The following is a 14,366-nucleotide window of genomic DNA, read 5'->3' as shown; positions in this document are numbered from 1 at the left end:
TCAGATTGAATCTAAATAAAACTGAATTTTTGATGACCGATCCCCATGAAACAGGCACAATCACTATCAGCGGCAGTGACCTGCCCAGAACTGAGCCCTTTAAATACCTCGGGACAACGCTATCAGCCAATGGAGAACTGCGTTATGAAATTGCTTCACGCATTAACGCAACCTGGATGAAGTGGCGTTCCACAACTCGTGTTCTTTGTGATCGACGTATCAATGAGCGTCATAAATCTAAAATTTACCGCAATGTCTCCGTCCAGTCGCTCTCTATTGTTCCTGTGTGTTGGCCGACTATAAAAGACAATGAACGGTGTCTTGCGGTAATGGAGACGAAAATGCTACGTTGGACTACTGGCGTGACACGTTTAGATTACATCCGAAATGAGGATATCCGCGATCGTTATGGGGTTGCACCGATCGTGGAAAAGTTGCGAAAGAGGCGTCTTCGATGGTATGGTTACGCAATTCGGGTAAACAAGAATTCACTTGCCAAGATCATCGAAGTCGATGGTAAACGACCAAAAGGCAGACCTAAACAACGGTGGCTTGATACGCTAGATGGGGTTTTGAAAGCCTCGAGATTGCACTCAGATCAGGCATTCGAGAGAGCCAAATGGCGAAGCCGATCACGGCGAGCCGACCCCGCTTGTGAACGGGACAAAGGCTGAAGAAAAAGAAGAAGATAAAGGTTTGTTCTTTATGAATTCGGATAACTCTATTACTCGGAGGCAAAATAATAGAGTTCCCCGAATTCATAAAGGACAAACACAATGTGTACCTGGCCTTAATGGCCAGGTACACATTGGTTCAAGCCATTCATGTACTGTTCAATAGTGCCAAGGACGAAAAAAATGCCTCTAACAAATCAAGCTTCACCCGGACAACACAAGTGACCCCTCCTCAAAATCTAAAGGACGGTAAGCTTGAGAAGAGGAGTAGAGAGTGTGCGAACGATTCTTCCGGATCCTTGCAGGACGCGAAAAGGCAAAAAAGGCCTCTCACCGGGGGAAGGCAAACAAACTGACCAAAATCGTGGAAACAGCGGCGCCGGCTGCAATCGATCCAAGGGAGGTAAAGCCCCAAAAAGGAACCAAGGAAGCATGGACCAAGGTTGGCGGAAAGAAAAATACGATTAGGGCCCGAATTGATTATCATCTCCAAAAAAATGATATCACTTATGCCGATATTCTCAGAAAGGTCAAATCCGATCCTGATCTGATGGATCTTGAAGAAAACATCAGCCGAATCAGACACTCTTAAAATAGAGATTTGATCTTGGAGCTGAAGAAGTCTGTGGAAGAATGTGGGGGAGAAGGTCATATGTTCTGGGAGTGAAAGGCTGAGCCTGAATTAATGCTTTGCAAGGGAAAAAGGGCATCGACTGTCGCTACCTTACAGGCAGCAACAGATGCCCAGTGTTTATTAGAGCCTTGAATGCAGTAAAGAAATGAGGTTGATACAAATCAACCTTAACCACTGCGAGGCAGCGCAAGACCTTCTCTTGAAGACTATCTATGAGAAGGGAATCGAAGCTGCCATAATCAGCTTAATCGAGATAATAAGAGCGGTGCCTGGCAAGGCGGCAATATGGGCGTGTGGAAGTGAAGCCATTCAAGAAGTGATGGAGTTTTCAGAAGTTGGATTCGTTAAGGTAAAAATAGCTGGCATCTACATATATAGTTGCTATGCTCCACCAAGCGCGACAATAGCAGAATAGGGACGCACAACGAGAGCATGCGGCGTTGCTATGCCGAGGCGGCGAGTCCGCGCAAAAAGGCGGTCAAACTATTGGTGGAATGAAGAGATCGGTGAATTTCGGGCCACATGTTTTCGAGCTAGAAGGATCTGCCATCGATCTAGAGGGAGATCTGACTTCGACGAGAAACGGCCAGGTAGGAGGAAGTTGGCTTAAGCAGGCTATGCGGACCAGGAAGCGAGAATGCTTCAAGGAAATTTGCGCAGTGGCAGACCAAAACCTTGGGGAACAGCGTATAGAGTGGTTATGAGGAAGACGAGAGGGCGAATACCACAAATGACCTGCTCGCATCTTCTGGTCGATATCGCGATGGCGCTCCCCCGGATAAAGGAGAGCACAAAAAGCACAAGCAAGCATTGGACGTCTACACCATACCTGCGGTAACTGAGGAGGAACTTGCGCGAATTTGTCGGAGAATTGGTGATAACAAGGCTCCCGGTCTGGATGCTGTTCCCCATAGAACTCTTAAACTCGCTGTTAAGACCAGACCCGACTGTTTATCAGCGTATTTGAAACATGCATGGTAGAGGGAGTTTTTTCCGAATGGTAGAAAAGACAAAAACTAGTTTTGCTCCTGAAGCCGAATAAGCACCCATGACATCCATCATGACACCGCTCGATTTGCCTCATCGGCACGATAGGAAAGATGCTCGAAAGGACCATCTATAATAGACTGATCCCTATCATTAAATATAAGGATGTGACAATTTGGATTTCGACAAGTCCACTCAACGATTGACGCCGTAGACGTTGTTTTGAAGCTGGCTCGAGACGCGATGTCGTCTAATAAATGTTGTGCCGTGATGACGTTGGACATAAAAATGCGTTCAATTCCTCTAGCAGGGAGTGGATAAAAAGTTCACTGCCTAAAACGGGTGTCCCTAGTTATTTGACTAAGCTCCTCGAAAGTAACCTTTCGGAAAGCGCACTTTGGTACGATACGGACGGGAGATCCAAGCAGTACACCGTCACCGCAGGAGTATCACAGTGTTCGGTCCTCTCCTGTAGAATGTGATGTCCAATAGGGTTATCGTCCTTCCCGTGCCAAAGGAGCTGGGTTAGGTAACAGCCAACCAGTTGAACCATGGCCTCACGTCTATTATGAGATGCGCGGTACATCTACCTGTCGATTCTGCTTCCCAAGATTGTTGCCATGCACAGAGAGTGTGGGTTCTCTCTTCACAAGCGACAGTTTTCTTATTTCCCTCGCCATTCCTGAAGTATATAAGCCTCCGCTCGGCAGCACTGAGAACGATCGGAATAACTCCAGCTATCATCATTGTAGCTGACTCCGAGACGGTGCCATAGCCGGACACAACTCGCAGAGCTCATCGTCTTTGTACTTACGTCAGGTGCTTATGGTACATTTCCGCACTGAGGGAATCAGCTCATGTTTCAGAATCGTGAAAGTCGACGGACTGAACCGCGTCCATCAGCAAGCGACGTCTGCAGGATAAAGGGTCACCAATGTAGGATGTTAGCCGACAAATCCAAACTTTCTAGCCCTAGCCTTGTCTGTGGTGTTAGGAGTCACTCGAAAAAGCTCATCTTGGTGTCTATCATGGTTTCACCAACCTGAGCAGGAAGGACTGCAGGAATCCTCTCCTTGGTCAGGAATTGAAAGTATTTTTTACATGGAGGGTAAACAGGAGCCCCACTCGGCGGCAGTGGCGAGGGTGTGCGTCACCCAGTTTCACCGTTTGGACCACCTCCTCAATGGCATTGATTGTGGATCGCCCCGCTCGAGAACCATGTTGTGTTGGTGATTAGTCTTCCACAGCACATATTGTGTCAGTCAGTCGTGGCTTGATGAGCTTCTCTAGCAGCTTCCCGTTGTGTCCAACATACTGAGCGAACGATTCGGTGAAGAGCGGGCATTCCTCAGTACAGTTGCGTCAGTTCGGTTGGGGTGGACAGGAAAAGGGGCCTGCACGATTTTTTCCACCTTCGCTGGAGCACGGTGACCGATGGGAACCGAGTTTTTTGGAAAACGGCTTATACGTGAGATCCCATGGCTCTCTGTCTACGTCATTGATAAGCTCTGCGAGCGGCGTGCCTTCTGCCTGTTGATTTCGTGACGGGGTTCCTTTTCCCCCACCGTTATACTCTGTGGTTCTAAGGGTTATTTCGTTTTGTCCTCTTGCGCGCTGACCAATTTGCCGAAGTCTGAGGCAGTTCCTTCGCAGGATTGTAATTTCAGCTGACCACCTCTGCACGGGTAATTTCCCGGGACACAGTTTCCTTTTGTAACCTATTATAACTTTGTTACTAATAGTGGGATTTCCACCAAACTTGGTAGGATCATCACATTATATTGCTTCGAAATTTCCTGAATTTAGGATGGAAATAAGGGGGTTCTGCTACTACTAGTACTAGAAACTATAATAATATACTAATATTCACTTTATTCGAACAGATATCGGTGGGGAGGGTTTTCCAGAGCCTAGACACCGATTTATCAATTAGGTAGCTTCTGAAAATGGCTTTGTGAAAGAAATCAACTTTGCGGGCCCCGCCCTCCCCCTTTTGCCACGAATAGAGAGTGAATGATGCTGGAACATTTATATATCGCGATTAAGATTTGAATGGAATCGAAATAAAGAACTCCTTCATTTCGTATCGTTTCCTACCAAACACTCCTCTGTTTTTTTCAAATTGTATCCATTATTTCCCGCTACAATTAGATAAAATCCCATTGTCTAAAGACAGGAAACTGAAACTTTTATAAAACTGCATCACGACACCATCTAGAACAGGAAACTGTTATCTATTTGCTGCCCACAAAGATATCAACGGTCTAATTTACTCGTAGATGCTGTGTGCAACTGAAAATCGAGATGTCGTTTATTTATCCACTACAAGATATACGTTGTGGCGAGATGGATTTTTTATTGACATCGAATCATAATTAGATTATTATGGCGGAAACTCTATATGTTAGATTGGGGAAAAAGTAATGTCGTATTTTGTCAATAGATAGGCGACACTTAAACATATCTTGTGTTGTACTTATCGCATCGCGTCATGCTATACGGCGATTTGAAGACAACAATCTGAGCTACAGGTGTCTTTGACAGTTTTATGATCGTACGTTTCAGTCTCAAGTTATAGCGCGTCAAAGATGGAGTCCACCAAGAAAGAGATTGATCATGTTGTTTCTTTTTCGTTCTTTCGTTGGAAACACCGCATAATTTCACTCTGAGATTGATCATATTTTACATTTTTACTACCTGAGAGGTAAAAATGCAACGAAGCCGGCCGAACAAATTTGTGAAGTTTATGGATCCGGTACTGTAACGATTCGCACAGCACAGCGTTGGTTCGATCGATTTCGTTCTGGTGTAGTGGATGTTGAAGATACATCTCGTGCTGGTAGGCCAATCGTCGTAGAAACTGATAAAATCGTCGAAATCATCCAAGTAGACCGGCATGTGAACTGGGTAAGGACCATAAACCCCTTTGGAACCATTTGCAGAAGATTGGATTCCAAAAGAAGCTGGATGTTTGGGTGCCACATGAGTTGACGCAAAAAAATCTCTTGGACCGAATCAACGCCTGCGATGCACTGCTGAAACAGAACGAATTCGACCTATTTTTGAAGCGGATGGTGACTGGTGATGAAAAGTGGATCACGTACGATAGCCTCAAGCGAAAAAGATCGTGCTCGAAGCACGGTGGGTCGGCCCGAACCATCGCCAAGCTCGGATTGACGGCCAGGAACGTTTTGCTGAGTGTTTCGTGGGATTGGAAGGGAATTATCCACTATGAGCTGCTCAACTATGGCCAGACTCTCAATTCGGTCCTCTACTGTGAGCAACTCGACTGACTGAAGCAGGCGATCGATCAGAAGCGTCCAGGATTGGTAAATAGGAATGGTGTTGTGTTCCACCAGGACAACGCTCGGCCTCACACATCTTTGATGACCCGTCAGAAACTACGGGAACTCGGATGGGATGCCCTATGGCACCCACCGTATAGTCCGGACCTGGCGCCAAGTGATTACCATCTCTTCCGGTCCATGCAAAATGGTCTTGGTGCTACTAAGTTGGCCTCAAAAGAGGCTTGCGAAAACTGGCTGCCTGAGTTTTTTTGCAAATAAGGAGGGGAGGATAATGAAGTTGCCTTGTAAATGGCAACAAGTTTGCGAACAAAACGGCACATATTTGACTTAAATCGCATAATTCTATGTATGTTAAATAAAGCGTTAAAATTCGATCGCAAATACGACATTACTTGTCCCCAACCCAATATGTACATTGGAATACAACATGGACAGGGAGACCTTCTTGCTTCGTATCTCCACTTTGCATTAAATAAGATGGAAATCATTTTTATTCTTCGCCTTCATCTCACTTGGAAAATTGAAGCGAACAAGAATATTGTATTATTCCATTATTTCAGGAAGAGAATAGACAGTAATGTACAATATGAGCAGAAACAGGGTCTTATATGTACTATGCTGCTGTTGGTCCTTCGCTTCCCTTGGATAAGGAAGACATGTGCGATTTGTTCCCGAGGATAAGGGAAACCTGTTAAGTTGACACTTTATGGGGACGGAAGAGCATTAAATAGTGACAACTTGCATACAAAGTGATACAAATTTAGCGCATTAAGTGATGATGCATTTCAAGTAGGAATATAAAGTGGATGAAAAGACGAACAGCATTGTGACCTATTTTGAACGACATCTTGATAATAATAGGAGACATTATGAAGTGGAAAATCATCAGTGCTGAATCGGATCACATTGTGGTGGAAAGTTGAAGTTGGTTTGGAGTTAAGTGAACATCAATCCCATGAGAACTTTCAGTTAAATGGGAAGATTAGATCCAATAAGTTGCACTTATAACAGTTTATATGAAAGTATGGATTCGTAGTAGGGTTCGGAGGGGGCACAAATTCAATGTTTGCTCAGTTGAACATTTTCGTTCCGAGTATGACTACTCCCCCTCGGATACCACCTTGTCGTGTTGGGGGAGCTTAAGAGTGTCCAAAAGCCCATCAAGATGGAAGCAAAGGATTGTAACTTTCCAAGTGGTAAGAAGTCACAGATTTCGAATCCACCCGCGACTCTGAAAAATCAAGTCGTAGCCGAGGCAAGGATTTTGCAGGCCTCACCTAATTCATGGTCCCCCACGGAGAAATCTGTGGAAGAGAGGCTCTCCACTTCAGGGGAAAACCTACACCCGGTGTCTCCGACGCGGTCAGCCAAAAAGGATAGTACATCAACTCCCTTAATGAGAGAAACTGGAAATCTGACTAGAGCCGGCTTGTCGGTGATAATGTTGTCTAACTCTTCTAAAATACGGGAGAGTAAGGCCCGGCAGAAGGAAACTTTAGCCACAAAGGAGAAGGGACTACAGATTTGCCTATCAGAACCGTCTCCTCCGCCTGTACCCGGAAAAACGGAAGAAAGGGGAGCTGGTAATGTGGACGCAACTGGTCTAACGCCGGCATGTGAAAACAGATCCATGCAGCCCGGACTCCGTGAACCTGAGACGGCTTCTAGTCGACGACAACGGAAGGCACTGCAAAAGAAACGAAGTTTCTTGGGAATGAAGACATGGACGTTGCTACACCACCAAGTGTTTTCATATTAGACTGCACTTATGGCTACAAACATAAGAGTTAGTCAAATTAACCTGCAGCATGCGAAAGCTTATTCCTATCTACTGGCGGCAAAGCTGGCAAAGTTGCAGGACTGTTCTTATTTATTTCTGGCTCAAGAGCCATGGGTTCGTTTTAATAGAATCTGTGTTATTTGAGACCGAGGGCCTGCGTTCTAATGTCAAAATTGTTAGGGGCAGCCATGTTGAGACAATTCCGTTCCCAGGACCTTGTTGCAGTCAACTTACAATACCAGGTAAATGGTAAGAGGAGAAACGTCATAGTTGCCTTTGCCTATTTACCCTATGATTCTTTATGCCGACGCAAGAATTAAGGGATCTGGTAGTGTATGCAGAATCAAGTGTCCTTTAACTTTTAATAGGTTGTGTTGGGACAGTAGCAAATGCAATCCTAGAGGAGAGAAGCTGTTTGATTTTGTGACTTCAGTTGGCTTGATGACCGCGAACGTAGGGTGCGCCCCTACGTTTGTGGGTCTTGGCCCCATGAAATTATTAACCTAAGAATTTGCACTTCAAAATTGTTACAGTTGATTAGAAACTGGCGAGTGCTAGATGAAGTCTTACTCTCAGATCACCGTTACTTAGAATTTAATCTAACTATTGCAGGCGAACAGCCTGTAATGCAAAGACGAAATCCTAGGAAAACGGATTGGATGAAGTTCAATGGCGACAAAGTTGAGCTCCCTAGGCGACTAAAGACTCCATTGGCGATAGAAGATCAATTGAAAACTCTGAATCGCACTCTTTTAGGATGCTTTGAAGAGGCTTGTCCTATTTCCCGAAACCAACGTGGTAAAATGGTTCCATGTTGGAACCGAGAACTCCGGAGACTCAGGAAATTAACCAGACGACTTCTAAATCGTGCTTGCAAAAGCAATAAAGATGAAGACTGGCTAAACTTCCGGAACTCACAGCGTGAATGTAAGAGGCTCGTAAAACGTTCGAAACGAGACTCTTTTAGAGCATACTGAGAGCAACTGGAAGGTGAAAGGGAGACTTCCAGGTTGTGCAGAGTCCTTAATAAGAATGAGTCGGCCAAGTTGAACTCTCTTAGAAAACCGGATGGAATTTCACGAACTCCAGAATTGAGTCTATACAGACTCTCTTGGAAGTACACCACCCGGGAGAACATGCCTCAGAAGTGGGAAGTTGTTACCAATGGAAAAGCGAGAGCTGCTATACTATCATTTGAACACTTCAGCGCACCTGGTATGGATGGCATCTACCCAGCGATGGTAAGGTAGGATATAGAGCACTTAGAGTAACTTCTAAGAAATATTTTTCGAGGATGTCTTGAGCTGATGTCTGGGCTACGTGCCTTCCTCTTGGCACAAGGTGAAGGTAGTCTTCATACCAAAGCTTGGGAAAGATGACTTTTCCAATCCAAAGAACTTCAGGCAAATCAGCTTAAAATCATTTTCGCTGAAATGTCTGGAGAGACTGGTTGAGCGGCACATTCGCGAGAAGGCGCTAAAGTCGCACACCCTAAATGAAAACCAACGTGGAAAGTCATGTGAGTCTGCTCTTCATTCTTTGGTTTCAAAGATAGAGGGGGAGATGAAGGGTGAGCCCGCGATGGGGGTGTTCGTGGACATTGAAGGGGCTTTTAACTGTGCGCCCTTCCAAAAGCTCAGTGATGCTGCCAGAGAGCATGGTGTTGACGAAACTCTAATAAACTGGATCTACGCTATGCTAACGCAGTGATTGTTGTGTGCTGAAGTGGGTGTTGATCGCTACTTAACAACGCAAGCGACGAAAGGCTGAAATATCTGGTAGTTATTCTGGACAAGAAGCTTGGGTAGAGATGAAACGAGCTCTCACACCATATGGGCTGTGTAGGCGGACCTTTACCTCGACATGGGGATGTATGTTGCTATCATCAGGCCGATGTTCGCTTATGCATGCGTAGTGTGGTGGGTTCAGGTGAAACAGAAGAGTTTTCGCTGTAAACTTGAAGAACTGTGTGTCTGGGTATCACCGGTGCCATGAGCACCACATCCGGCGCACCTCTGAATGCATTACTTAATTTGCAGCCCTTGGATTTGTTTATTCAGAGCACTGCGATGAGAGCAACTCATAAACTAATTCGATTAGATCTATGGGAAAACAATGGACGTGCCTTCCGATTCTCAGATCCTCATACATGTGTTTGGTAGAAGATATGAGGTTATCTTGAAACAGAGAGAAAACTGGGCCGAACCAGAAGAATGGGTGTCAGGATATACTGACATCTTCTACACCGATGGCTCAAAAACAGAAAATGGTTCTGGAGCAGGAGTCATCCTCGACAATGGGCCACTAAGGTCTGAGTGCTCAGAGGCTTTGCCTCCCCCCACCTCAAACACATACACATGACTACTTAAACCGAGTTACTATTATAAGACGACAGTTTGTGGCAGAAAGTTTAGCCTAATTAAAGAGCGCATTTCTAATTTTTGGTTTGCTTGCTGACAACATCAATCTTGGCCGTTATTCGAAAACTAAAGTTGTAAATGGATTTTTAACCAAGTCGCGGATAACGTTTCATTAATACTGGAATTTCAAAAGATGTAAATTATTTTGCTTATTAATTCGATTCTTTTTAGGTAATTTGGTTCACAAGCATGAAACTGTAGTGCCTGCTGCTGTCAATTTCCCAAGAATCTCTACGTCACTTATTTCGGTTGTTCGCTGAAACGCTTATTGAGTTGTATCATCTTCTTGCAGTACAGTATTTCTCTCGTTTCATTTACCATAAATTCTTAACATCTCTACTACCTATCTGAATTCACCACTAACAAACACCACCACTTTTGTAATCCTGCTTTCATTAAAAAAAAAAAAAAATTAATTACAAAGTTCACTGTATTTACACCCTTGAATTCCGCACGCTTCCACTTGCCAAAAGCGTTATTACATTTTTTGATTCACTGATATTATTGTCATGCTATTGCTATCACAAGGGTCAGCTGGATTCACTGTTTTGGTATTGCAACCACAACCAGCTTTGATAGTTCCTTTATTTGTTGTCTTCAGGCCTAGTTCCTCCAATTCCATTAGCCCGTTTGTCATGCATATACTGAGGTTCTTTTGGAAGAATGTTTTGAACTGCATGCGTTTCACAACTGCCACGCCTACTGTATAGTGTATAATGACTGCTTATTCAAAACAAAAGCAATAGTTGGTTTTGTTTGTGACGGGCGTAGCTAGTATACTAATTGGCAGAATGCTAAAATCTCAACTGGCGGCAGCTATCCTGGAAACAAGCACAAGAATTGAACCACATCCGGAGGCAAGTAGTCCTACATGCAAAAATGGACATCCGTGACACATTCAATAATTTCAGGCGCGCTGGTGTTGCAGAGGAAGACCTGGGAAATTGTCCCAACCGCTGCAGTTTCTCACAATCAGACTTGCCAGGAATTCTGGCGACTGCTAGCCGAAATGCATCACCAAGTCATCCCACAATCTACGACCCTCTGAGCCGGCGCAACTATGTGGTCGACACAGGTGCTGAAGTCTCGGTTGTTCTCGTATTCCGGCATCATAATCTAATACCGCAATCGTTGAAACTCCCGACAGAAAATTCTTCGTCGATCCGCACGTACGACTACAGCCAAATAGACTTGAGTTTAGGACTTCGACGAACTTTTTTCTTGGCGCTTCATTATCGCGATTATCAGCATTTCCATCTTAGGTGCGAATTTCCTGTGCCACTATAGTTTGGTAGTGGATATATTACCTCATTGACCCCACAACTTTCCTTAGGTCCTCAGGAAAAATCTCATCCTGCTCACCGAGCACTCTTTCTATCATTTTTGAAGACGTTGCCGATTCGCGTATTCGAGCATTTCTTAACAAATGCCGCAACATAATTTTCAGTACTATTGGCTCCCAATTTTTCTCTAAGGTGCGTCCATTACCAGCGTAGAAGCTCGCAGTTGTGTAAAAAGAGTTCAAAGAACTTCTTAAGCAGTGGTGTTTGCAGACCTTCAGACAGTTGTTTGTCTTCGCCACTTTACATGGTCCCTGAATCCAATGGCAAATGGAAACCTCTGTTTTTGTGTAGATGAGATTCTAATCGCGTCTTCCTCTGAGTCCGAGCATTTGGAATACCTTGAGTGTATTTTCCAATCTCTCCTTGAGGGCAGTCTAGTCCTCAACGTTAAAAAGTGCAAATTACTACAATCGTAGGTGACATTCCTCAGCCACCTGATTGCTCCTGAAGGCATCCAACCAGACCCAGTCAAAGTGCAGGCGATTTCGAACTTCTGGCTTCCAAAAACTGTTAAGGATCTGAGAAGACTCTTGGGCATGTTTAATTTCTATTATCGTTTCTTACCGAAGGCCGCCCACCGTCAGTAAATCCTAATCGCCTTCTTGTCTGGGCCGAAAACCAAAGACTCCCGTCTGATTTTGCGGTTTTCAGAGGCTATCCAGGCGTTTGTGGCCACCAAGCTACAGTTGGTGGATGCTACCTTTCTGGCAAGATGCACTCCTAGTAGCTGTATTCGTCGATGCTTCAAACATTGCTATAGGTGCTGCTCTTTACAAAAAGTAAATCAAATTTGGCGGCCGTTTTTCTCCAAACAGCTCAATCCCACTCAACGAAACTACAACACCTATGATCGTGAATTATTCGCCGCGTACCGCGCAATTAAATAAGCCATTCACTTTTGCTTTGAAACAAAAGCCCCCTTGTAAACTTCACTTCCAACACGTGCCTGGAAAAGATAATGCGTTTGCTGACGCTTTGTCTGTGTTGCAGAAGTCAAGATCCCTGCCGAAGCACAGAAGGACAACACACAATCCACTTCGACATCATTGGCCCTTTGAGAGACTCGCACGGTTTCAGGTATTGCCTCACAATTATCGATAGGTTCACGCGGTGACCTGAGGCAATTCCTCTGGAAGACATTACTGCACAACCTTATGCAAAGGTCTACTGTTCAGAATGGATTCCACGCTTTGGTGTGCCGGCAATTATAATCACCGACCCGGGGATGCAGTAAGAGTCCTCTCTTTTCTCAGAGTTGGGCAAGCACCTCGGCTTTAAACGTCACCGGACAAGCGCTTACCAAAAGTGGCACATGAAGTTCCGCGGACTTGGTATACGGGAAGAATCTGAGACTGCCCAGCGACCCTGTTCTCGACATCAGGTCGGGACTCAATGCTACCGGTCTTTTGCGTCTGCTCAAAGACGCAATATCAAAACTGAAGCCGCTACCATCTGTTAACCACGCGAAAACCTTGACTCACGTGCCCAGAGATTTCGAATCCTCCATGCATGTCCTAATTAGGACGGACACTCCTCAGAGGCCACTTTATGAGGGCCCCTTCGAAGTCCTCGAGCGAGGCCGATATTATTATAACCTCAACGTCGAGGGCACGACCAAACGGATCTCCTGGGCTCGACTAAAGCCCTAAAGCAAGAATATTGAAGGTTGATAGTACATCCATCTATTTGAACCTCTAGAAAACGGCAATTTTTAACCAGGATCCGGGAAATTTATTTTTATTTGTATTGAGCTTTCATTGATAGATATCAAAGTGCTTTTACCTATGATATACAAATTTTAAGGTATTGTACGAATATGGACTTCTATTCACAACGTAGAGGATTTCCAATACCTTTATCACTTTGATCAGATAATCCCAATTTATTCACACATTCCGCATATCCAGTAGCCGCTCACCTGTTTTAGTTGTATCTTAAAGTCATAAATAAGGATTGATGTTTTATTGAACAGTTTCTTTACTAACCACTCACCCCCAGGCGTTAGAACGGAAGCTATCGTGTACTTAATATTAAATATATGTATATGACTTAGACGTCATCGAACCAGGCTATAAATTATCCCCTAATCTGAATAGAATTGATACCGCTTCCATAAAGAGTCTCATCAAACGGCTCTAATGGCTTAATGAATTCAGTTAATATTTTCGTGAAATGCGGGTTGTGTTGGTTTTATTCGTGCATTACTTACCTCTTTCAATCATCGGTATAAATAAGGAGAATTGGAACTGGACCAAAATATAAGGTGCTTTGATGTCTTCTGAACAGGAAGAAATTAAATGAGTAAAACTGAAATTAAAATGCAATAAATTGAAAGATAAATAAACCAAGCAAAAATGTAATAAATCAAATGTAATGGAAGCAATGCAAGGGGGGGTTCTAATTAAAAATTCTGCTTCTAACATGTGAAATTGGCTGAATCTTCTTAAGGCATGTGCAGATAAGAATGCTTTGGGAATTATTATCAATAACTTAAACAAAAATTAACAGAATTAATTTTGTTTATCTACTTCAATCAGAGCAATTACTGTCAAAGAGCGAAAACCTATCATAAATTTGGTTTGGGATTAATTCGAGTGCTCGGGGGTGAAATTATTGAAATTTAATTAGATACAGACTTTGCTCTGGCTGGAAAAATATAATGAATTGAATGAAAATAAAAAGAGCCTAAATTATAATCAAGCGCCTTCACACTATTTATCCAAATCTCCCCCGTGTTTGCCGGATTTGTATTGATGCTAAACTTTCCTTTAAGGGGGTCATCCCGTGTGAAGGCCATTTTTTTTGTGGCTTTTTTTAAAAAATTTTTGTGAAGAACTGGATAAAGATACAAATACGAATTTTTCACCATAGATTTACTGATATCTTGAGCGTGCATAGTAATTTTTTCAGCCCGATCGGATAGTTGGCTATTGAAATGCAAAGCGATTTATACACCTATCTCCAAAAAAATGTGTTTTTCTGCTGCCACGCTAGAGGACGCTGCGATCATCTTAAAGGAAAAAAGTAAACGGCATTTTAATGAACTACAGTCCGCAAACTAGGATTATTAAAAAATAGCTAAATTTTTGATGCCGTGTTAAACTTTTTTTTGTGAATTTTGGTGTTTTTTTAAGGCTTCTTTAATGAATAAAAAAAAAACTACTGAATGGATCGCAATTATCCTAGTTTGCGGACCGTAGAAATATATTCTAAATAAGTT

The 14,366-nt window shown here is 43.7% G+C and overlaps 1 protein-coding gene across 5 annotated transcripts in view; it reads right to left on the bottom strand.

The window, feature by feature from the left end:
* LOC119659665 (tumor necrosis factor alpha-induced protein 8-like protein) overlaps positions 1–14,366 on the bottom strand; it is a 151,602-nt gene that overhangs the window by 46,056 nt on the left and 91,180 nt on the right. For 2 of the 5 annotated variants that reach the window (XM_038067881.1, XM_038067880.1), the window contains one exon: positions 13,356–13,453. The exons of 2 other annotated variants lie outside the window; for them this stretch is intronic. In XM_038067881.1, coding sequence (XP_037923809.1) covers positions 13,356–13,368 — 13 coding nt within the window. In that variant the 5' untranslated portion in view covers positions 13,369–13,453. The remainder of the gene's footprint in view (positions 1–13,355; positions 13,454–14,366) is intronic. One more of the 5 variants, XM_038067882.1, reaches the window with a different exon arrangement.

Source organism: Hermetia illucens, chromosome 6, assembly GCF_905115235.1.
Source record: "Hermetia illucens chromosome 6, iHerIll2.2.curated.20191125, whole genome shotgun sequence".
NCBI classification, from domain to species: Eukaryota; Metazoa; Arthropoda; class Insecta; order Diptera; family Stratiomyidae; genus Hermetia; species Hermetia illucens.
Note: the sequence above shows the minus strand (reverse complement) of the source record. Positions and strands in the feature narration are given on the sequence as shown.